The 24,719-nt window shown below is 47.3% G+C and overlaps 1 protein-coding gene across 3 annotated transcripts in view; it reads left to right on the top strand.

Annotated features, from left to right (window-relative positions):
- Positions 1-24,719, top strand: part of ptpn13 (protein tyrosine phosphatase non-receptor type 13) — a 169,121-nt gene that overhangs the window by 83,027 nt on the left and 61,375 nt on the right. For all 3 annotated transcript variants that reach the window (XM_036936815.1, XM_036936814.1, XM_036936816.1), the window contains exons 8-9: positions 16,991-17,083; positions 19,608-19,704. In XM_036936815.1, coding sequence (XP_036792710.1) covers positions 16,991-17,083; positions 19,608-19,704 — 190 coding nt within the window. The remainder of the gene's footprint in view (positions 1-16,990; positions 17,084-19,607; positions 19,705-24,719) is intronic.

Below are 24,719 nucleotides of genomic sequence, written 5' to 3'. Positions count from 1 at the left end.
AAGTACAGAGATCCTTGATGAAAATCTGCTCTAGAGCAATCGGGACCTCAGACTGGGGTGAAGGTTTACCTTTCAACAGGAGGACCCTAGGCACACAGCCAAGACCATGCAGGAGTGGCTTCGGGACTAGTCTCTGAATGTCCTTGAATGGCCCAGCCAGAGACCTGACTTGAACCTGTTCGAACGTCTCTGAAGAGACCAGCATGGTCAGATATTAATCAGTGGTTGTAGAGTGTGCAACAGGTCAGCACCTCCGAAGTAAATGTCAGTTGGCTTTTCATAGACGATCATTCAGTTAGAGACAGCAGGTGCACTAGAGAGAGTCCTAAACAGTAGGTCCGGGACAAGGTAGCACGTCCAGTGAACAGGTCAGGGTTCCATAGCCGCAGGCAGAACAGTTGAAAGTGGAGCAGCAGCATAACCAGGTGGACTGGGGAAAGCAAGGAGTCATCGGGGGGGGGGGGGGGGGGTTTAGAACTTTGCTTCTAAACCATAGTACACTACTGAATGACGAAACAATTCACAAGATTGTATGTGCAGACAAAGGGTGTATTTTCTCATCTGTAGGATACTCATTACGTTTTGGCTTCAAGACAAAAGCTTTGAGTTGGTAATTGCATGTCTTCAATTGTGGCAAAAGCAATTTGCGACTGAATGTGGGTATAAGTAAATTCACTGCGATTTTAGCTATTTTATATGGAAGCCCACACCACCATTTAATGAAATGCATCATGGCCACAGCTGCAGGTAGCCTACTGATAACAACCACAGCTGCAGGCATCCTACTGATAACAACCACAGGTAGCCTAGAGCAGCCTACTGATGACAACCACAGCTGCAGGTAGCCTAGAGCAGCATACTGATAAGAACCACAGCTGCAGGCATCCTACTGATAACAACCACAGATAGCCTAGAGCAGCCTACTGATGACAACCACAGCTGCAGGTAGCCTAGAGCAGCCTACTGATAAGAACCACAGCTGCAGGTAGCCTAGAGCAGCCTACTGATGACAACCACAGGTAGCCTAGAGCAGCCTACTGATGACAACCACAGGTAGCCTAGAAGAGCCTACTGATGACAACCACAGATAGCCTAGAAGAGCCTACTGAGGACAACCACAGGTAGCCTAGAGCAGCCTACTAATGACAACCACAGGTAGCCTAGAGCAGCCTACTGATGACAACCACAGCTGCAGGTAGCCTAGAGCAGCCTACTGACGACAACCACAGGTAGCCTAGAGCAGCCTACTGATGACAACCACAGGTAGCCTAGAGCAGCCTACTGATGACAACCACAGGTAGCCTAGAAGAGCCTACTGAGGACAACCACAGGCAGCCTAGAGCAGCCTACTAATGACAACCACAGGTAGCCTAGAGCAGCCTACTGACGACAACCACAGGTAGCCTAGAGCAGCCTACTGACGACAGCTGCAGGTAGCCTAGATGCAATCTGGTCCAGGGGAAAGTTATGTATTTATAGTATTTTTATTTGTGTTCTGAGAAAATGTGAATGGTCAAATTTGGTTTATATTCAAGCTTCAGGTGGTTAGGCTGCCTACTCCTTTTTAATCCAAGATGATTGACTGGAATGAATCAATCAATACCATAGTGATGAACTACTGAGTATTTATTTTTAAATTACAGATGCAAAGGCCTTCACCATGCAACCCTGCATACAGCCAGTTCAGCCCAGTTTCAGTTTTTGTCCAATCGCTGTTGTCTCTTTCTGTGTAAAGGGTTTGTTTTCATAGTCCCTAGGGCCAGGAGTTTTTTATTTATTTATAAACCGTATGATCAGTTTTAGAAAAGTAATCTGGTTCCATCAGCCCATATAAAATCGTTTAAAAAAAAATATATATATATATATATTTTTAATTTACAGCAGATTTATTACTACATTATACGTTACAACCGCAGTTGGTTAGGTCAACCTACTACCTCAACTCTGGGGCCCCAGGAAAACAACCCCCCCCCCCCCGACCACCACTTTTGCTTCCATAGTTTTATGTGGCTCAGTGCAACCAGATGCGACTGCTACAATTTCAGAATGTAACAGGCTGTTACTGCAATTTCAGGTAAAAACAGCTGAAAGTCTATACATTCAGCTGTTTCAAAAACATGGCTCTACTATTACCATTTTATTCTGTAGCAATGTTGGCTTACTGAGACCATTCTGTTTACACCGCTGTGCTTCGGGGGGTGGGGAGGGGGGCAACTATCAGCGTGGGTATCGAGCACTACCTCTGGAGGTACTGGTTGAGACGTAGCAAGTCCCCTAGTTTACATTTGAGTAATATGTTTAGCAGACGGTATTTTTTTAGGAAAGGTGTAGTTTGTGTGAAGAGGCTCGAAGAGTGTTCAGAGTGTTGAATCAGTCTGGCTTGACTGACAGGCTTGAAAGGAAAAACAGCCAGATACAATGAATAAAGTCATACCGTATATTTAAATCACTACCACTCTGATGGAAACACTGGAATCTTTTTGTGTCGATAAAATGTATGCCACAAATTGCAGTGGAATTTCCCTAGTGTTTCTTCCCTAGTGACTCAGATAAACACAGTGAGGCCTTTCCTTCTCTCTCCACTAGTGTGACTTAGATAAACATAGTGAGGCCTTTCCTTCTCTCTCCACTAGTGTGACTTAGATAAACATAGTGGGGCTTTCTCTCTCCACTAGTGTGACTCAGATAACATAGTGAGGCCTTTCCTTCTCTCTCCACTAGTGTGACTCAGATAACATAGTGAGGCCTTTCCTTCTCTCTCCACTAATGTGACTCAGATAACATAGTGAGGCCTTTCCTTCTCCCTCCACTAGTGTGACTCAGATAACATAGTGAGGCCTTTCCTTCTCCCTCCACTAGTGTGACTCAGATAACATAGTAAGGCCTTTCCTTCTCTCTCCACTAGTGTGACTCAGATAAACATAGTGGGGCTTTCTCCCTCCACTAGTGTGACTTAGATAAACATAGTGGGGCTTTCTCCCTCCACTAGTGTGACTTAGATAAACATAGTGGGGCTTTCTCCCTCCACTAGTGTGACTCAGATAAACATAGTGGGGCTTTCTCCCTCCACTAGTGTGACTTAGATAAACATAGTGGGGCTTTCTCCCTCCACTAGTGTGACTCAGATAAACATAGTGGGGCTTTCTCTCTCCACTAGTGTGACTCAGATAAACATAGTGGGGCTTTCTCCCTCCACTAGTGTGACTTAGATAAACATAGTGGGGCTTTCTCCCTCCACTAGTGTGACTCAGATAAACATAGTGGGGCTTTCTCCCTCCACTAGTGTGACTTAGATAAACATAGTGGGGCTTTCTCTCTCCACTAGTGTAACTCAGATAAACATAGTGGGGCTTTCTCTCTCCACTAGTGTGACTCAGAAACATAGTGGGGCTTTCTCTCTCCACTAGTGTGACTCAGATAAACATAGTGGGGCTTTCTCTCTCCACTAGTGTGACTTAGATAAACATAGTGGGGCTTTCTCTCTCCACTAGTGTAACTCAGATAAACATAGTGGGGCTTTCTCTCTCCACTAGTGTGACTCAGATAAACATAGTGGGGCTTTCTCTCTCCACTAGTGTGACTCAGATAAACATAGTGGGGCTTTCTCTCTCCACTAGTGTGACTTAGATAAACATAGTGGGGCTTTCTCTCTCCACTAGTGTAACTCAGATAAACATAGTGGGGCTTTCTCTCTCCACTAGTGTGACTCAGATAAACATAGTGGGGCTTTCTCTCTCCACTAGTGTGACTCAGATAAACATAGTGGGGCTTTCTCTCTCCACTAGTGTGTGACTCAGATAACATAGTGAGGCCTTTCCTTCTCTCTCCACTAGTGTGTGACTCAGATAATAGTGAGTGAGGCCTTTCCTTCTCTCCACTAGTGTGTGACTCAGATAACATAGTGAGGCCTTTCCTTCTCTCTCCACTAGTGTGTCACTCATAACATAGTGAGTGAGGCCTTTCCTTCTCTCTCCACTAGTGTGTGTTGGTGATTATTGCCTTTGAAGCAGAAAATCCAAACAGTTACAAAATAGAAAGACAAAACATTAATGAATCAATTATCAAATGATTCACAGGGAGCATTAGATCTTCAAAGTAAACTATTCATCTTCCCAAATACACACACTCACTCACTCACTCACTCACTCACTCACTCACTCACTCAAACACACACTGTCTCTCTTTCCCACTCTGCCCTGTTCTCCTTCCTCCCTTCCCTCTGCGGAGTGTGTTGGCGTGGGGAATGTGCTGAGATGTTCATTCCAGATTAGCTGTGGGTGTGTCTGTGTGTTTGAGCCTGGCCCTCCTCGGCTCTTTATCCTCTGTCTTGGGCTTGACTGCCACTCTCCCACAGCCTGTGTGACGATGGCTAAGGCAGTACAGGGCTGGATGGCCTTACCACGTTACCGTTTCTCTCCCAGAGAAGAGTCAGTGGCTCTGTTTTGATTTGTTGACAGCAGACTGTGTGAGAGGAGGCAGCACCGGTGTAGAATACAGATGTGTGTCTTGTCCTCTGGGAGTGTTTCTGGCGACTCTTGACTGCGTGAAGAATCATGTCACCTTTACTGCTGGTCTGCTCCTCTCGCTCTCTCTCAGCAGAGCTGTTAGTCTAATGGTGAAAACAGAAAAAAAAAATGTCTGAATTAAATTAAAGGTTAATGGTTGGTTAAATGTAATAGAGCTCCCATTCAAAAATCATTATCGGGAGGCCATGCCTTTAAACCACTGTCCACACCCTCTCTTTATAGTTAGATAGTGCTGGGCTATGTTACCCCCGGCGGGGCGGGGCTATGTTACCCCCGGCGGGGCGGGGCTATGTTACCCCCGGCGGGGCGGGGCTATGTTACCCCCGGCGGGGCGGGGCCATGTTACCCCGGCTGGGGCGGGGCCATGTTACCCCACATACATATCAAGGCAGATAGCTGAGATCAAGTAAATGCATGTTTTGCTCTAGTTTAGACTAGGAAAGTCAGCTGAATGGGAGGTAAACAGGGTGACGAGTGTATAGCGTCTGAACTGAACATGTATGTATGTATGCATGTATGCATAGCAAAGCACAGCAAAGCGTTTCCAATGACCCGCTCCCCCCAGCTCTCAGAACAGAGGTCCTAGTGAATGGGTTTTAAATATCAAAAACATGTACACAATTAGACGGACGGCACCTTCACAACCTGCGTTAGACCTGAGTGTTATGATACAACATCTCTTCATCGACGGACACTACTAATGGCCCCGTTAAGAGAGTGGTCACGGCACTGAACCTTATCAGGGTTGGTGGAACAACGGGGCCGGGAGGAGGACCGGAAATAAAGAAGTCATGTTACACAGGATGGGGTCAGACGTGTTGGTACTGTTGTAGACGTGGGTTAACCGGGTCAGACGTGTTGGTACTGTTGTAGACGTGGGTTAACCGGGTCAGACGTGTTGGTACTGTTGTAGACGTGGGTTAACCGGGTCAGACGTGTTGGTGCTGTTGTAGACGTGGGTTAACCGGGTCAGACGTGTTGGTACTGTTGTAGACGTGGGTTAACCGGGTCAGACGTGTTGGTACTGTTGTAGACGTGGGTTAACCGGGTCAGACGTGTTGGTGCTGTTGTAGACGTGGGTTAACCGGGTCAGACGTGTTGGTGCTGTTGTAGACGTGGGTTAACCGGGTCAGACGTGTTGGTACTGTTGTAGACGTGGGTTAACCGGGTCAGACGTGTTGGTACTGTTGTAGACGTGGGTTAACGGGGTCAGACGTGTTGGTACTGTTGTAGACGTGGGTTAACGGGGTCAGACGTGTTGGTACTGTTGTAGACGTGGGTTAACCGGGTCAGACGTGTTGGTACTGTTGTAGACGTGGGTTAACCGGGTCAGACGTGTTGGTACTGTTGTAGACGTGGGTTAACCGGGTCAGACGTGTTGGTACTGTTGTAGACGTGGGTTAACCGGGTCAGACGTGTTGGTACTGTTGTAGACGTGGGTTAACCGGGTCAGACGTGTTGGTGCTGTTGTAGACGTGGGTTAACCGGGTCAGACGTGTTGGTGCTGTTGTAGACGTGGGTTAACTGGGTCAGACGTGTTGGTACTGTTGTAGATGTGTGTTGTTGGGTTGGTACTGTTGTAGACGTGGGTTAACCGGGTCAGACGTGTTTGTACTGTTGTAGACGTGTGTTGTTGGGTTGGTACTGTTGTAGATGTGTGTTAACCGGGTCAGACGTGTGTTGTTGGGTTGGTACTGTTGTAGACGTGGGCTGGTACTGTTGTAGACGTGGGCTGGTACTGTTGTAGACGTCTACAACAGTACCAGCCCACGTCTACAACAGTACCAGCCCACGTCTACAACAGTACCATCCCACGTGTGTTAACCGGGTCAGACGTGTTGGTACTGTTGTAGACGTGTGTTGGTACTGTTGTAGACGTGTGTTGGTACTGTTGTAGACGTGGGTTGTTGGGTTGGTACTGTTGTAGACGTGGGTTGTTGGGTTGGTACTGTTGTAGACGTGGGTTGGTGGGTTGGTACTGTTGTAGACGTGGGTTGGTGGGTTGGTACTGTTGTGGACGTGTGTTGGTGGGTTGGTACTGTTGTAGACGTGGGTTGGTACTGTTGTGGATGTGTGTTGGTACTGTTGTGGATGTGTGTTGGTGGGTTGGTACTGTTGTGGAGGTGGGTTGGTACTGTTGTGGACGTGGGTTGGTACTGTTGTGGACGTGGGTTGGTACTGTTGTGGACGTGTGTTGGTGGGTTGGTACTGTTGTGGATGTGTGTTGGTGGGTTGGTACTGTTGTGGATGTGTGTTGGTGGGTTGGTACTGTTGTGGATGTGTGTTGGTGGGTTGGTACTGTTGTGGACGTGGGTTGGTACTGTTGTGGACGTGGGTTGGTACTGTTGTGGACGTGTGTTGGTGGGTTGGTACTGTTGTGGATGTGTGTTGGTACTGTTGTGGACGTGTGTTGGTACTGTTGTGGACGTGTGTTGGTACTGTTGTGGACATGGGTTGGTGCTGTTGTGGACGTGGGTTGGTGCTGTTGTGGACGTGGGTTGGTGCTGTTGTGGACGTGGGTTGGTGCTGTTGTGGACGTGGGTTGGTACTGTTGTAGACGTGGGTTGGTACTGTTGTAGACGTGGGTTGGTACTGTTGTAGACGTGGGTTGGTACTGTTGTAGACGTGGGTTGGTACTGTTGGAGACGTGGGTTGGTACTGTTGGAGACGTGGGTTGGTACTGTTGGAGACGTGGGTTGGTACTGTTGGAGAGGTGGGTTGGTACTGTTGGGGACGTGGGTTGGTACTGTTGGGGACGTGGGTTGGTACTGTTGTGGACGTGTGTTGGTGGGTTGGTACTGTTGTAGACGTGGGTTGGTACCGTTGTGGATGTGTGTTGGTGGGTTGGTACTGTTGTAGACGTGGGTTGGTACTGTTGTGGACGTGTGTTGGTGGGTTGGTACTGTTGTGGACGTGTGTTGGTGGGTTGGTACTGTTGTGGACGTGTGTTGGTGGGTTGGTACTGTTGTGGACGTGTGTTGGTGGGTTGGTACTGTTGTGGACGTGTGTTGGTGGGTTGGTACTGTTGTGGACGTGTGTTGGTGGGTTGGTACTGTTGTGGACGTGTGTTGGTGGGTTGGTACTGTTGTAGACGTGTGTTGGTGGGTTGGTACTGTTGTAGACGTGTGTTGGTGGGTTGGTACTGTTGTAGACGTGGGTTGGTACTGTTGTAGACGTGGGTTGGTGGGTTGGTACTGTTGTAGACGTGTGTTGGTGGGTTGGTACTGTTGTAGACGTGGGTTAACCGGGTCAGACGTGTTGGTGCTGTTGTAGACGTGGGTTAACCGGGTCAGACGTGTTGGTGCTGTTGTAGACGTGGGTTAACCGGGTCAGACGTGTTGGTACTGTTGTAGACGTGGGTTAACCGGGTCAGACGTGTTGGTACTGTTGTAGACGTGGGTTAACCGGGTCAGACGTGTTGGTACTGTTGTAGACGTGGGTTAACCGTGTCAGACGTGTTGGTACTGTTGTAGACGTGGGTTAACCGGGTCAGACGTGTTTGTACTGTTGTAGATGTGTGTTGTTGGGTTGGTACTGTTGTAGACGTGGGTTAACCGGGTCAGACGTGTTTGTACTGTTGTAGACGTGTGTTGTTGGGTTGGTACTGTTGTAGATGTGTGTTAACCGGGTCAGACGTGTGTTGTTGGGTTGGTACTGTTGTAGACGTGGGCTGGTACTGTTGTAGACGTGGGCTGGTACTGTTGTAGACGTCTACAACAGTACCATCCCACGTCTACAACAGTACCAGCCCACGTCTACAACAGTACCAGCCCACGTCTACAACAGTACCATCCCACGTGTGTTAACCGGGTCAGACGTGTTGGTACTGTTGTAGACGTGTGTTGGTACTGTTGTAGACGTGTGTTGGTACTGTTGTAGACGTGGGTTGTTGGGTTGGTACTGTTGTAGACGTGGGTTGGTGGGTTGGTACTGTTGTAGACGTGGGTTGGTGGGTTGGTACTGTTGTGGACGTGTGTTGGTGGGTTGGTACTGTTGTAGACGTGGGTTGGTACTGTTGTGGATGTGTGTTGGTGGGTTGGTACTGTTGTGGAGGTGGGTTGGTACTGTTGTGGAGGTGGGTTGGTACTGTTGTGGACGTGGGTTGGTACTGTTGTGGACGTGTGTTGGTGGGTTGGTACTGTTGTGGATGTGTGTTGGTGGGTTGGTACTGTTGTGGATGTGTGTTGGTACTGTTGTGGATGTGGGTTGGTACTGTTGTGGATGTGGGTTGGTACTGTTGTGGATGTGGGTTGGTACTGTTGTGGATGTGTGTTGGTGGGTTGGTACTGTTGTGGATGTGTGTTGGTGGGTTTGTACTGTTGTGGATGTGTGTTGGTACTGTTGTGGACGTGTGTTGGTACTGTTGTGGACGTGTGTTGGTACTGTTGTGGACATGGGTTGGTGCTGTTGTGGACGTGGGTTGGTACTGTTGTGGACGTGGGTTGGTACTGTTGTGGACATGGGTTGGTGCTGTTGTGGACGTGGGTTGGTGCTGTTGTGGACGTGGGTTGGTACTGTTGTAGACGTGGGTTGGTACTGTTGTAGACGTGGGTTGGTACTGTTGTAGACGTGGGTTGGTGGGTTGGTACTGTTGGAGACGTGGGTTGGTACTGTTGGAGACGTGGGTTGGTACTGTTGGAGACGTGGGTTGGTACTGTTGGAGAGGTGGGTTGGTACTGTTGGAGACGTGGGTTGGTACTGTTGGGGACGTGGGTTGGTACTGTTGTGGACGTGTGTTGGTGGGTTGGTACTGTTGTAGACGTGGGTTGGTACTGTTGGAGGCGTGGATTGGTGGGTTGGTACTGTTGTGGACGTGTGTTGGTGGGTTGGTACTGTTGTGGACGTGAGTTGGTGGGTTGGTACTGTTGTAGACGTGTGTTGGTGGGTTGGTACTGTTGTAGACGTGTGTTGGTGGGTTGGTACTGTTGTAGACGTGTGTTGGTGGGTTGGTACTGTTGTAGACGTGTGTTGGTGGGTTGGTACTGTTGTAGACGTGGGTTGGTACTGTTGTAGACGTGTGTTGGTGGGTTGGTACTGTTGTAGACGTGTGTTGGTGGGTTGGTACTGTTGTGGACGTGTGTTGGTGGGTTGGTACTGTTGTGGACGTGTGTTGGTGGGTTGGTACTGTTGTGGATGTGTGTTGGTACTTTTGTAGATGTGTGTTGGTACTGTTGTAGACGTGTGTTGGTACTGTTGTGGATGTGTGTTGGTACTTTTGTAGACGTGTGTTGGTACTGTTGTAGACGTGTGTTGGTACTGTTGTAGACGTGTGTTGGTACTGTTGTAGACGTGTGTTGGTACTGTTGTGGATGTGGGTTGGTACTGTTGTAGACGTGGGTTGGTACTGTTGTAGACGTGGGTTGGTACTGTTGTAGACGTGGGTTGGTACTGTTGTAGACGTGGGTTGGTGGGTTGGTACTGTTGGAGACGTGGGTTGGTACTGTTGGAGACGTGGGTTGGTACTGTTGGAGACGTGGGTTGGTACTGTTGGAGACGTGGGTTGGTACTGTTGGAGAGGTGGGTTGGTACTGTTGGAGAGGTGGGTTGGTACTGTTGTAGAGGTGGGTTGGTACTGTTGTAGACGTGTGTTGGTACTGTTGGAGAGGTGGGTTGGTACTGTTGGAGAGGTGGGTTGGTACTGTTGGAGAGGTGGGTTGGTACTGTTGTGGACGTGGGTTGGTACTGTTGTGGACGTGTGTTGGTGGGTTGGTACTGTTGTGGATGTGTGTTGGTGGGTTGGTACTGTTGTGGATGTGTGTTGGTGGGTTGGTACTGTTGTGGATGTGGGTTGGTACTGTTGTGGATGTGGGTTGGTACTGTTGTGGATGTGTGTTGGTGGGTTGGTACTGTTGTGGATGTGTGTTGGTACTGTTGTGGACGTGGGTTGGTACTGTTGTGGATGTGGGTTGGTACTGTTGTGGATGTGTGTTGGTGGGTTTGTACTGTTGTGGATGTGTGTTGGTACTGTTGTGGACGTGTGTTGGTACTGTTGTGGACGTGTGTTGGTACTGTTGTGGACATGGGTTGGTACTGTTGGAGAGGTGGGTTGGTACTGTTGGAGAGGTGGGTTGGTACTGTTGGAGAGGTGGGTTGGTACTGTTGGGGACGTGGGTTGGTACTGTTGTGGACGTGTGTTGGTGGGTTGGTACTGTTGTAGACGTGGGTTGGTACTGTTGTGGATGTGTGTTGGTGGGTTGGTACTGTTGTAGACGTGGGTTGGTACTGTTGGAGGCGTGGATTGGTGGGTTGGTACTGTTGTGGACGTGTGTTGGTGGGTTGGTACTGTTGTGGACGTGTGTTGGTGGGTTGGTACTGTTGTAGACGTGTGTTGGTGGGTTGGTACTGTTGTAGACGTGTGTTGGTGGGTTGGTACTGTTGTAGACGTGTGTTGGTGGGTTGGTACTGTTGTAGACGTGGGTTGGTACTGTTGTAGACGTGGGTTGGTACTGTTGTAGACGTGTGTTGGTGGGTTGGTACTGTTGTAGACGTGTGTTGGTGGGTTGGTACTGTTGTTGACGTGTGTTGGTGGGTTGGTACTGTTGTGGACGTGTGTTGGTGGGTTGGTACTGTTGTGGATGTGTGTTGGTACTTTTGTAGACGTGTGTTGGTACTGTTGTAGACGTGTGTTGGTACTGTTGTAGACGTGTGTTGGTACTGTTGTAGACATGTGTTGGTACTGTTGTAGACGTGTGTTGGTACTGTTGTGGATGTGTGTTGGTGGGTTGGTACTGTTGTAGACGTGGGTTAGTACTGTTGTAGACGTGGGTTGGTACTGTTGTAGACGTGGGTTGGTACTGTTGTAGACGTGTGTTGGTGGGTTGGTACTGTTTTAGACGTGTGTTGGTGGGTTGGTACTGTTGTGGACGTGTGTTGGTGGGTTGGTACTGTTGTGGACGTGTGTTGGTGGGTTGGTACTGTTGTGGATGTGTGTTGGTACTTTTGTAGACGTGTGTTGGTACTGTTGTAGACGTGTGTTGGTACTGTTGTAGACGTGTGTTGGTACTGTTGTAGACGTGTGTTGGTACTGTTGTGGATGTGTGTTGGTGGGTTGGTACTGTTGTAGACGTGGGTTGGTACTGTTGTAGACGTGGGTTAGTACTGTTGTAGACGTGGGTTGGTACTGTTGTAGACGTGGGTTGGTGGGTTGGTACTGTTGGAGACGTGGGTTGGTACTGTTGGAGACGTGGGTTGGTACTGTTGGAGACGTGGGTTGGTACTGTTAGAGAGGTGGGTTGGTACTGTTGGAGAGGTGGGTTGGTACTGTTGGAGAGGTGGGTTGGTACTGTTGGAGAGGTGGGTTGGTACTGTTGTAGAGGTGGGTTGGTACTGTTGTAGAGGTGGGTTGGTACTGTTGGAGAGGTGGGTTGGTACTGTTGGAGAGGTGGGTTGGTACTGTTGGAGAGGTGGGTTGGTACTGTTGGAGAGGTGGGTTGGTACTGTTGGAGAGGTGGGTTGGTACTGTTGGAGAGGTGGGTTGGTACTGTTGGAGAGGTGGGTTGGTAGTGTTGGAGAGGTGGGTTGGTAGTGTTGGAGAGGTGGGTTGGTACTGTTGGAGAGGTGGGTTGGTACTGTTGGGAACGTGGGTTGGTACTGTTGGGAACGTGGGTTGGTACTGTTGTGGATGTGTGTTGGTGGGTTGGTACTGTTGTAGACGTGGGTTGGTACTGTTGGAGACGTGTGTTGGTGGGTTGGTACTGTTGTAGACGTGTGTTGGTGGGTTGGTACTGTTGTGGATGTGTGTTGGTGGGTTGGTACTGTTGTAGACGTGGGTTGGTACTGTTGGAGGCGTGGATTGGTGGGTTGGTACTGTTGTGGACGTGTGTTGGTGGGTTGGTACTGTTGTAGACGTGTGTTGGTGGGTTGGTACTGTTGTAGACGTGTGTTGGTGGGTTGGTACTGTTGTAGACGTGGGTTGGTACTGTTGTAGACGTGGGTTGGTACTGTTGTAGACGTGGGTTGGTACTGTTGTAGACGTGTGTTGGTGGGTTGGTACTGTTGTAGACGTGTGTTGGTGGGTTGGTACTGTTGTAGACGTGGGTTGGTACTGTTGTGGACGTGTGTTGGTGGGTTGGTACTGTTGTGGATGTGTGTTGGTACTGTTGTAGACGTGTGTTGGTACTGTTGTAGACGTGTGTTGGTACTGTTGTAGACGTGTGTTGGTACTGTTGTGGATGTGTGTTGGTGGGTTGGTACTGTTGTAGACGTGTGTTGGTGTGTTGGTACTGTTGTAGACGTGTGTTGGTACTGTTGTAGACGTGTGTTGGTACTGTTGTAGACGTGTGTTGGTACTGTTGTGGATGTGTGTTGGTGGGTTGGTACTGTTGTAGACGTGTGTTGGTGGGTTGGTACTGTTGTAGACGTGGGTTGGTACTGTTGGTACTGTTGTAGACGTGGGTTGGTACTGTTGTAGACGTGTGTTGGTGGGTTGGTACTGTTGTAGACGTGTGTTTGGTGGGTTGGTACTGTTGTAGACGTGTGTTGGTGGTTTGGTACTGTTGTAGACGTGTGTTGGTGGGTTGGTACTGTTGTAGACGTGGGTTGGTACTGTTGTAGACGTGTGTTGGTACTGTTGTAGACGTGTGTTTGGTGGGTTGGTACTGTTGTAGACGTGTGTTATCCGGGTCAGGTGTGTTGGTCTTCACTCACTAGGCTATTTCCTCAGAGCTGCTGCTGATGGGCAGAATGACAGAATCTCCATTTGACCTTTTCTGACGGAAATGTATGTACGCACACGCACACATGATGAAAATATATTTGGCCTACAATTGTGTCCATGAAAGATGTCCCTTGAATCATTTGATTGGCTGTAGGCCTACTAAAAAAAACATTACCACCCCTCCCTGTAGCATTTAGTAAGGTCTTCACAGCCGATGTCAGATTTATTTACTACTTTTACTTACTTAATCATCTTTATTCCCAATGGGACAGACATTAGTCAGGGTCAGTGTGAATCCGCTTTATTCTCTGAGATCTGGAGTCGCAGTGGAGGGATCTGAGGAACTATTTTTTTGTCAATAGGTGAACCGGTCAATCGTGGCCTACTCACTCAGCATCGATATCCCTGTTGCTTTAAGTGTCTTACCATTCTGCTCTGCTCATTGTTTATGTAAGACACCAAATAGGCCAGAAACCTACTGTACTGAGAAGTATTTTTTTTAACCCCACGCCTACATGAGAAATCTCTGAAGAATGTTGTTTTTAAAGTATGTGCAGTAGCATGGCGTGAGCAGGACTTTCTGGTTTTGTAAACACTTGAAGGTATGTTGGACTGACGTCATGGGTTTTATCACAGTAGAGAGGTATACTACAAAGCAGGTTCAAAAACACATCTAAGTTTGTTTTTCTGATTGATTAAGAAAGCTAATGGTGATTTCTGGTTCTTTATCGAAGTTAGATGGCTAACTCATTGAACCTGCTTTGTAGTCTACCACTCAAGAGGTTACATATTTTATTAATCAAATGTTTATTTGTGTTTATAAAATAGTAATGTTCAAATATATCACAGTCCGCATTTTGGAATGACAGAATGCATTTTAAACGTGTGGTTGTGCATTGATAAGTGCACCAAAGACAGCACTTCAACCAAACCTCTTACACCCGTAGCCTGATGAAGATCACTTTTCTTTCATTTTGATTTCGGCACAAATGGAAAATATTGGCACTGACTCACCAATGGATTGATATTTTAGCATTGTCTCATTTGAAGAGTTCTGACTCACCCATGGAGTTTAGTCAGATCTCCTCTCACACAGCCAGTCATCCCTGCCTCTAATCCATCTAGTCAGTCAACCCTGCCTCTAATCCATCTAGTCAGCCAACCCTGTCTCTAATCCATCTAGTCAGATCTCCTCTCACACAGCCAGTCATCCTGCCTCTAATCCATCTAGTCAGTCAACCCTGCCTCTAATCCATCTAGTCAGCCAACCCTGTCTCTAATCCATCTAGTCAGATCTCCTCTCACACAGCCAGTCATCCCTGCCTCTAATCCATCTAGTCAGTCACCCTGCCTCTAATCCATCTAGTCAGCCAACCCTGTCTCTAATCCATCTAGTCAGATCTCCTCTCACACAGCCAGTCACCCTGCCTCTAATCCATCTAGTCAGTCACCCTGCCTCTAATCCATCTAGTCAGCCAACCCTGTCTCTAATCCATCTAGTCAGATCTCCTCTCACACAGCCAGTCACCCTGCCTCTAATCCATCTAGTCAGTCAACCCTGCCTCTAATCCATCTAGTCAGCCAACCCTGTCTCTAATCCATCTAGTCAGATCTCCTCTCACACAGCCAGTCACCCTGCCTCTAATCCATCTAGTCAGTCAACCCTGCCTCTAATCCATCTAGCCAGCCAACCTTGCCTCTAATCCATCTAGCCAGTCAACTCTGCCTCTAATCCATCTCATCAGATCTCCTCTCACACAGTCAACCCTGCCTCTAATCCATCTAGTCAGATCTCCTCTCACACAGCTAGTCAACCCTGCCTCTAATCCATCTAGTCAGATCTCCTCTCACACAGCCAGCCAACCTTGCCTCTAATTCATCTAGTCAGATCTCCTCTCACACAGCCAGTCAACCCTGCCTCTAATCCATCTAGTCAGCCAACCCTGCCTCTAATCCATCTAGTCAGATCTCCTCTCACACAGCTAGTCAACCCTGCCTCTAATCCATCTCGTCAGATCTCCTCTCACACAGCCAGCCAACCCTGCCTCTAATCCATCTAGTCAGATCTCTCACTCACTCAGCCAGCCAACCCTGCCTCTAATCCATCTAGTCAGCTATCCTGTCACACAGCCCCGCCTGCCTTTAATCCATTTTGTCAGCTCGCCTGTCACAAAGCCAGCCCTGCCGCTATTCCATCTAGTCAGCGCTCCTCTCACACAGCCCTGCCTCTTTCCCTGCCCGAGGCTGTTAAGACTAGAGGGAATATTCACAACACGTTGCAGTGTCAAGCTAGCTGCCTTCACCTATTATTTATGATGTTTTCTATCTGATTATAGGGACTTTTCATGACATCTTTCCATATTTGTTTACTTTCCTGGTGTGAGTTATTTGTTTTCCTTACTGTTGTCTCCAACAGGTTTAATGTGTTTGTTCACAAACGATTTTAGAGAATCAAATTCCCCCAGCAGTTGGAAAGGAACTGCTGCTCTGAGTTCTCAGGCTGTCCCAGATGGAACCCTATTCCCTATATAGTGCACTACTTTAGACCGGAGCCCTATGGTTCCCTATTTAGTGCAGAGCCCTATGGAACCCTATCCCCTATATAGCGCACTACTTTAGGCCAGAGCCCTATGGAACCCTATTCCCTATATATAGTGCACTACTTTAGACCAGAGCCCTATGGCACCCTATTCCCTTTATAGTGCACTACTTTAGACCAGAGCCCTATGGAACCCTATTCCCTTTATAGTGCACTACTTTAGACCAGAGCCCTATGGAACCCTATTCCCTATATAGCGCACTACTTTAGGCCAGAGCCCTATGGAACCCTATTCCCTATATAGTGCACTACTTTTAACCAGAGCCCATATAGGGTGGCATTTGTGACACCGCCTCAGTCTCACTACCACGCGTGGACTCCGTTTCCCCTGAGTTAGACCGTCTTCGCTGCTAATCAGTCAAATCCTCTTAAAATGAATTTATTTCAATGTATTTGGTTGGGACATAAAATATGGCTTCTTGGCTCAAACTAGTTTTTTCTGTGTCAAAATGAAAAACCTACTTTGCATGATTTTATAGCCATAACTCACAGTGACGCTGTGTCTACGGATGTGTTGGAGCTGTGAAAGCAAAACGTGACTATGACGCAGTGACTGTTCTCTCATGAAAATTCACTGCTTGTACAAAACATTAGGAACACCTCCCTAATATTGAGTTGCACCCTATTTTTGCCCTCAAAACAGCCTTAATTCGTCAGGGCATGGACTCTACAAGTTCTCAAAAACGTTCTATTGGGAAGTAAATTGACTCCAATGCTTCCCACAGTTGTGTCAAATTGGCTGGATGTCCTTTGGGTGGTGGACCATTCTTGATACACTGGAAACTGTTGAGCATGAAAGACTCTTTGCAGTTCTTGACACACTCAAACTGGTGCGCCTGGCACCTACTACCATACCCCGTTCAGAGGCACTTTCGGCTTGCCCCATTTAAATATTTTGTCTTGCCCATTCACCCTCTGAATGGCAGACATACACAATCCATGTCTCAATTGTCTCAAGGCTTAAAAATCCTTCTTTAACCGGTCCCTTCATTTACACTGATTGAAGTGAATTTAACAAGTGACATCAATAAGGGATCATAGCTTTCACCTGGTCATCAGTCTGTCATGGAAAGAGCAGTTGTTCCTCATGTTTTATACACTCTGTCTATTTGACACACAGCAGCTTCTCTACTGTCTGAGTAAATGTCTGTCTTTCAGAGCATAGAGATCCAATATAATAACTCAGATTTTAATGTGTCTGTCTTTCAGATCCTCTCCACTCCCATCGGAGGTACCACAGTGACTACAGCTCGTCTAGTGAGAGCCCCTCTGTAGCATCCTCCGACACCGACTACAGACAAGGTAGCATATCATTCAAGCCAGTCCTTTTTTAAACTTTAAAATACAAACACTGCATGTTCGTTACACGCAAGGTGTTTCAAATTCCACAGCGAAAGAGGAAAATGTGTCGTTGAACGTAGATTCGTTATGAGTCATGTGTCTTGAAGCCAGAGCTGACACCAGTGGTGGAAAAAGTACACAATTGTCATACTTGAGTGAAAGTAAAGATACCTTTTTAATAGGAAATGAATCAAGTGAAAATCACCCAGCAAAATACTACTTCAGTAAAAGTCTAAAAGTATTTGGTTTTAAATAGGCTTAAGTATCAAAATAAAATGTAATTGCAAAAATGTTTAATTAAAAGTAAATTATTTCAAATCCCTTTATATTAAGGAAACCAGATGGTACAATTGTTTGTGTTTTCTAAATTTACAGATAGCCAAGGGCACACTCCAACATCATTCACAAACTAAGAATTTGTGTTTAGAGAGTTGCCAGATCAGAGGCAGTAGGGATGACCAGGGATGTTCTCTGTTTAGTGAGTCCTCCAGATCAGAGGCAGTAGGGATGACCAGGGATGTTCTCTGTTTAGTGAGTCCTCCAGATCAGAGGCAGTAGGGATGACCAGGGATGTTCTCTGTTTAGTGAGTCCTCCAGATCATAGGCAGTAGGGATGACCAGGGATGTTCTCTGTTTAGTGAGTCCTCCAGATCAGAGGCAGTAGGGATGACCAGGGATGTTCTCTGTTTAGTGAGTCCACCAGATCAGAGGCAGTAGGGATGACCAGGGATGTTCTCTGTTTAGTGAGTCTACCAGATCAGAGGCAGTAGAGATGACCAGGGATGTTCTCTGTTTAGTGAGTCTGCCAGATCAGAGGCAGTAGGGATGTTCTCTGTTTAGTGAGTCCTCCAGATCAGAGGCAGTAGAGATGACCAGGGATGTTCTCTGTTTAGTGAGTCCTCCAGATCAGAGGCAGTAGAGATGACCAGGGATGTTCTCTGTTTAGTTAGTCCTCCCGATCAGAGGCAGTAGGAATGACCAGGGATGTTCTCTGTTTAGTGAGTCTACCAGATCAGAGGCAGTAGGAATGACCAGGGATGTTCTCTGTTTAGTGAGTCTACCAGATCAGAGGCAGTAGGGATGACCAGGGATGTTCTCTGTTTAGTTAGTCTGCCAGATCAGAGGCAGTAGGGATGTTCTCTGTTTAGTGAGTCCTCCAGATCAGAGGCAGTAGAGATGACCAGGGATGTTCTCTGTTTAGTGAGTCCTCCAGATCAGAGGCAGTAGAGATGACCAGGGATGTTCTCTGTTTAGTTAGTCTGCCAGATCAGAGGCAGTAGGGATGTTCTCTGTTTAGTGAGTCCACCAGATCAGAGGCAGTAGGGAGGACCAGGGATGTTCTCTGTTTAGTGAGTCCACCAGATCAGAGGCAGTAGAGATGACCAGGGATGTTCTCTGTTTAGTGAGTCCTCCAGATCAGAGGCAGTAGAGATGACCAGGGATGTTCTCTGTTTAGTGAGTCCACCAGATCAGAGGCAGTAGAGATGACCAGGGATGTTCTCTGTTTAGTGAGTCCTCCAGAACAGAGATGCAGTAGTGAATTGGACCGTTTTCTGTCCTGCTAAGCATTTAAAATGTAAGAAGTACTTTTGGGTGTGAGAGAAAATGTATGGTGTAAGAAGTACATCATTTTCTTTAGGAATGTAGTGAAGTAAGTGTTGTCAAAAATATAAATTAAAATACAGATACCCACAAAAAATGACATAAGTACTTTAAAGTATTTTTACTTCTGTACTTTACACCACTGGTGTCCACTTCACGTCCCCCTCGTCTTGGAAAGGAAATTCTAAACAGCTTAACTGCACTCCCAGCAACCTCACTGACACAAAGCTGCTGTTAACCGTTGCTTAGTTCTATGAATGTGTGATACTTCTGGTCTGTTCCACTTTCACCGTCACTACTCGACCAACTCCCCTCGGAGCCTGCTGCCCCTCGGAGCCTGCTGCCCCTCGGAGCCTGCTGCCCCTCGGAGCCTGCTGCCCCTCGGAGCCTGCTGCCCCTCGGAGCCTGCTGCCCCTCGGAGTCTGCTGCCCCTCGGAGCCTGCTGCCCCTCGGAGCCTGCTGCCCCTCGGAGCCTGCTGCCCCTCGGAGCCTGCTGCCCGTTAGCGCGTGCTGCCCGTTAGCGCGTGCTGCCCGTTAGCGCGTGCTGCCCGTTAGTGCGTGCTGCCCCTCGGAGCCTGCTGCCCGTTAGCACGTGCTGCCCGTTAGTGCGTGCTGCCCCTCGGAGCCTGCTGCCCGTTAGTACGTGCTGCCCCTCGGAGCCTGCTGCCCGTTAGCACGTGCTGCCCCTCGGAGCCTGCTGCCCGTTAGCGCCTGTTGCCCGTTAGCGCCTGCTGCCCGTTAGCGCCTGCTGCCCGTTAGCGCGTGCTGCCCGTTAGCGCGTGCTGCCCGTTAGCGCGTGCTGCCCGTTAGCGCGTGCTGCCCGTTAGCGCGTGCTGTTGATCATGTGATGTAACTTGACATATTTTTATTTATTCTGTTTCAGTTAAGAAACCAGAGGAAGTGAGACGTTACAGCTCCCAGTTGGCTCTCTCAGACCATCACGGCATGTCTCTCACCAGCCACAACGCACACAGACACAGGTACATCCCTGTTAAGAATTACACCTGAGATACAGGCATGTCCGTTCCCAGAAGAAGATTCACCTGGGCTTTGTTCATTAGGATACGCAATGGAAGAAAACAGTCCGAAACAGGGAGGTACCATCTGAACTTGTCCAAAAGCAAAGGTCCTTTTTTGTTTTTCATTACACAATGTTTAAAAAAAAAAAAGTTGTGCTATGGTGTGCCTTAATGAAAATAACCCTTCACCTGAGTGTGCTCTCTCCCGTCTCACATTCCTAGTGTCCAGTCAAATGTCTGAGTCCTATAGAAACGTGTGTTTGTGTGTGTGCACACCCTGCTCTATAGCATTTAGATAATATATCCAGCAGAATGTGGACACCCCTTCAAATTAGTGGATATGTCTATTTCAGCCACACCTGTTGCTGACAGGAATATAAAATGGAGCACACAGCCATGCAACCTCCATAGACAAAACATTGGCAGTAGAATGACCTTACTGAAGAGCTCAGTGACTTACAACATGGCACCGTCATATAATGCCACCTTTCCAACAAGTCAGTTCATCAAATTTCTGGTCAACTGTAAGTGCTGTTATTGTGAAGTAGAAAGATCTAGGAGCAACAACGGCTCAGCCGTGAAGTGGTAGGCCACACAAGCTCACAGAACGTGACCGCCGAGTGCTGAAGCGCCTAGCGCATTAAAATCGTCTGTCCTCGGTTGCAACACTCACTACTGTGTTCCAAACTGCCTCTGGAAGCAACATCAGCACAAGAACTGTTTGTCGGGAGCTTCATGATATGGGTTTCCATGGCCGAGCAGCTGCACACAAGCCTAAGATCACCATGCGCAATTTCAAGCGTTGGCTGGAGTGATGAATCACGCTTCACCATCTGGCAGTCTGATGGAGGAATCAGGGTTTGGTTGATGCCAGGAGAACGGTACCTGCCCTAATGCATAGTGCCAACTGTAAAGTTTGGTGGAGGAGGAATTAAGGTGTTTGGCTGTTTTTTTGTGATTCGGTCCAGGTCCCTTAGTTTCAGTGAAGGAAAATCTTAATGCTGCAACAATGACATTGTAGACAATTCTGTGCTTGCAACTTTGTGGCAACTGTTTTGGGGAAGGCCCTTTCCTGTTTTCAGTGTGACAATGCCCTGTGCACAAAGATAGGTCCATACAGAAATGGTTTGTCGATCGGTGTGGAAGAACTTGACTAGCCCGCACAGAGCCCTGACCTCAACCCCATCGAACACCTTTGGGATGAATTGGAACGCCGACTGCATTGCCAGGCCTAATCACCCAACATCAGTGCTGACCTCACTAATGCTCTTGTGGCTGAAAAGGAAGCAAGTCCCTGCAGCATTGTTCCAACATCTAGTGGAAAGCCTTTCCGGAAGAGTGGAGGCTGTTATAGCAGGAAAGGGGAGGACCAACTCCATATTAATGCACATGATTTTAGAATGAGATGTTTGACGAGCAGGTGTCTACATACTTTTGGTCATGTAGTGTATATACCGTGGCCCGGGATAGACACCTGTTCATGTTCAACTAAATGTATGCATCTCAGGGTGAAGCTATTCTCACATCGCTCACGTTGCACAAGACTGGGAAAACGGGAGAGGTGAGTCGTAGTTAAGGTATGGAAACACGCCAGTCCGAGTGGAGTTATTTATCAGGATAAAGGTTAAATAAAAATCTGGAAATGTATATCATGGGTCATTCATCCCGTTTTCAATTATTCACACTTGTTCCAGGGTAAGGTGTGCTTCCTAAAGGGTAAGGTTTTTTTAACTTCCTGAAGCAGTCTTACCCATTAGCTGTATGATGTGTTATCTATGGCCCTCCTGCACCCCCTGCTGGTTAAATTTATGTATAACCTGGCTCTATGGTCTAGTCTTTTTATTTTTTTTACCTTTTTATTTAACTAGGCAAGTCAGTTAAGAACAAACTCTTATTTACAATGACGGCCTACGGCAACTGCCTTGTTCAGGGGCAGAACGACAGAATGTTGGCCTAAAGTAGTGCACTATATAGGGAATAGGGCATCATAGGGCTCTGGTCAAAAGTAGTGCACTATATAGGGAATAGGGCATCATAGGGCTCTGGTCAAAAGTAGTGCACTATATAGGGAATAGGGCATCATAGGGCTCTGGTCAAAAGTAGTGCACTATATAGTGAATCAGGCATCATAGGGCTCTGGTCAAAAGTAGTGCACTATTTCGGGAATAGGGTTCCATTGGGCTCTGCTACTGGCTGTGTGTGATATCAGTGTGATTTACACGGCCGGCTGCAAGCTGGCTGTAGTGTGGTGGGGTGTGGTAGGTTAATCAGTGCCAGTAGGATTTCATAATTGATCCTGTGTGTAGGCAGACAGTTTGGGCACAGGGCCACAGAGTGGAATGACACACACTCACCCAAACAGCTGTTCTGGCGCTTTAGATTTTAGTGATACAGTGCATTTGGAAAGTATTCAGACCCCCTGGACTTTTTCCGCATTACTGCCTTATTCTAAAATGGATTAAATAGTTTTCCCTCATCATTCTACACACCATACCCCATAATGACATCACAATACCCCATAATGACATCACAATACCCCATAATGACATCACAATACCCCATAATGACAAAGCAACAACAACAAAAAAAATAAATTTGAAAGAAGAACCTGAAATCACATTTTACATAGTGCCAGTCTAAAGTTTACACACCTACTCATTCAAGGGATTTTCTTTACTTTTACTATTTTCTACATTGTAGAATAATAGTAAAGACATCAAAACTATAAAATCACACATATGGACTCATAGTAACCAAAAAAGTATTGAACCAATCTAAATAGATTTTAGATTCTTCAAAGTAGCCACCCTTTGCCTTGACGACAGTTCTGTACACTCTTGGCATTCTCTCAACCAGCTTCATGAAGAATGCTTTTCCAACAGCTTTGAAGGAGTTCCCACATACTATGAGTATTTATTGTCTGCTTTTCTTTCACTCTGCGGTCCAACTCACCCCAAACCATCTCAATTGGGTTGAGGTCGGGCGATTGTGGAGGCCAGGTCATCTGATGCAGCACTCATCACTCTCCTTATTGGTCAAATAGCCTGAAGCCTTACACAGCCTGAAGTTGTGTTTGGTCATTGTCCTGTTGAAAAACAAATGATAGTCTCTCTAAGCGCAAACCAGATGGGATGGCGTATTGCTGCAGAATGCTGTGGTAGCCATGTCTTGAATTCTAACTAATTCACTGACAATTTCACCTGCAAAGTACCATCACACCTCCTCCTCCATGCTTCACGGTGGGAACCACACATGCGGAGATCATCCATTCACCTACTTTGCGTCTCACAAAGTGGTTGGATTCAAAGATCTCAAATTTGGACTTATCAGACCAAAGGACATATTTCCACTGGTTGAATGTCCATTGCTCGTGTTTCTTGGCCCAAGCAAGTCTCTTTATTTTATTTTAGTAGTAGTTTCTTTACAGCAATTCGACTATGAATGCCTGATTCACGTGGTCTCCTCTGAACAGTTGATGTGTCTGTTACTTGAACTCTGAAAAATGTATTTGGGCTGCAATCTGAGGTGCAGTTAACTCTAATGAACCTATCCTCTGCAGCAGAGGATAGAGAGCCACTTTCATCAGAGCGCTTGATGATTTTTGCTACTTGAAGAAGCTTTCAAAGTACTTGACATTTTCCGTATTGACTGACTGAAAGTAATGCTGGACTGTCGTTTCTCTTTGCTTATCTGAGCTGTTCTTGCCGTAATATGGACTTGGTCTTTTACCAAATAAGCCTATCTTCTGTATCTAATATATTTTGACATGTTTAACACTGTTTTTTGCTTATTACACGATTCCATGTGTTATTTCATAGTTTTGATGTCTTCACTATTATTCTACAATGTAGAAAATAGTCAAATGTAAACCCTTGAATGAGTAGGTGTGTCCAAACTTTTGACTGGTATTGTAACTATTCAGACTCTTTACTCAGTACTTTGTTGAAGCACCTTTGGCAGCAATTACAGCCTTGCGTCTTCTTTGGTTTAACGCTACAAGCTTGGCACACCTGTATTTGGGGAGTTTCTCATTCTTCATTCTTCTCTGCAGATCCCCTCAAGCTCTGTCAGGTTGGATGGGGAGCGTCGCTGCACAGGCTATTTTCAGGTCTCTCCAGAGATGTTCAAGTCCGGGCTCACCTGGTTCACCTGTTGGAAGGCGAACCTTCGCCTCAGTCTGAGGTCTCTGGAGAAGGTTTTCATCAAGGATCTCTTTTGTACTTTGCTCTATTCATCTTTCCCTCGATCCTGACTAGTCTCCCAGTCCCTGCTAGTGAAAAACATCCCCACAGCATGATGCTGCCACTACCATGCTTCACCGTGGGGATGGTGCCAGGTGACCCTTGGCATTCAGGCCAAAGAGTTCTTTGGTCTGATGAAACCAAGATTGAATCTTGTTTCTCATGGTCAAACTCCAAGCAGGCTGTCATGTGCCTTTTTACTGAGCAGTGGCTTCCTTCTGGCCACTTGGCCATGAAGGCCTAATTGGTGGAGTGTTGCAAAGGTAGTTGTCCTTCTGGAAGGTACTCCCATCTCCACAGAGGAACTCTGAAGCTCTATCAGAGTGACTGTAGAGTTCTTGGTCACCTCCCTAACCAAGGCCCTTCTCCCCCGATTGCTCACTTCGGCCGGGCGGCCAGCTCTAGTAAGTCTTGGTGGTTCCAAACGTCTTACATTTAAGAATGATGGAGGCCACTGTTCATGGGGACCTTCAATGCTGCAGACATTTTTTGGTAGCCTTCCCCAGATCTGTGCCTCGACACGATCCTGTCTCGGAGCGCTATGGACAATTCCTTCGACCTCATTGCTTGGTTTTTGCTCTGACATACCTGTCTATATAAGGTCCCACTGTTGACAGTGTGTGTGCCTTTCCAAATCATGTCCAATCAATTGAATTTACCACAGGTGGACTCCAACCAACTTGTAGAAACATCTCAAGGATGATCAATGAAAATAGGATCCACCTGAGCTCAATG

Source organism: Oncorhynchus mykiss, chromosome 12 (genome assembly GCF_013265735.2).
Source record: "Oncorhynchus mykiss isolate Arlee chromosome 12, USDA_OmykA_1.1, whole genome shotgun sequence".
In the NCBI taxonomy this organism is placed as follows: Eukaryota; Metazoa; Chordata; class Actinopteri; order Salmoniformes; family Salmonidae; genus Oncorhynchus; species Oncorhynchus mykiss.
The sequence above is the reverse complement of the archived record's forward strand: the minus strand, read 5'-3'. Positions and strand labels throughout refer to the sequence as shown.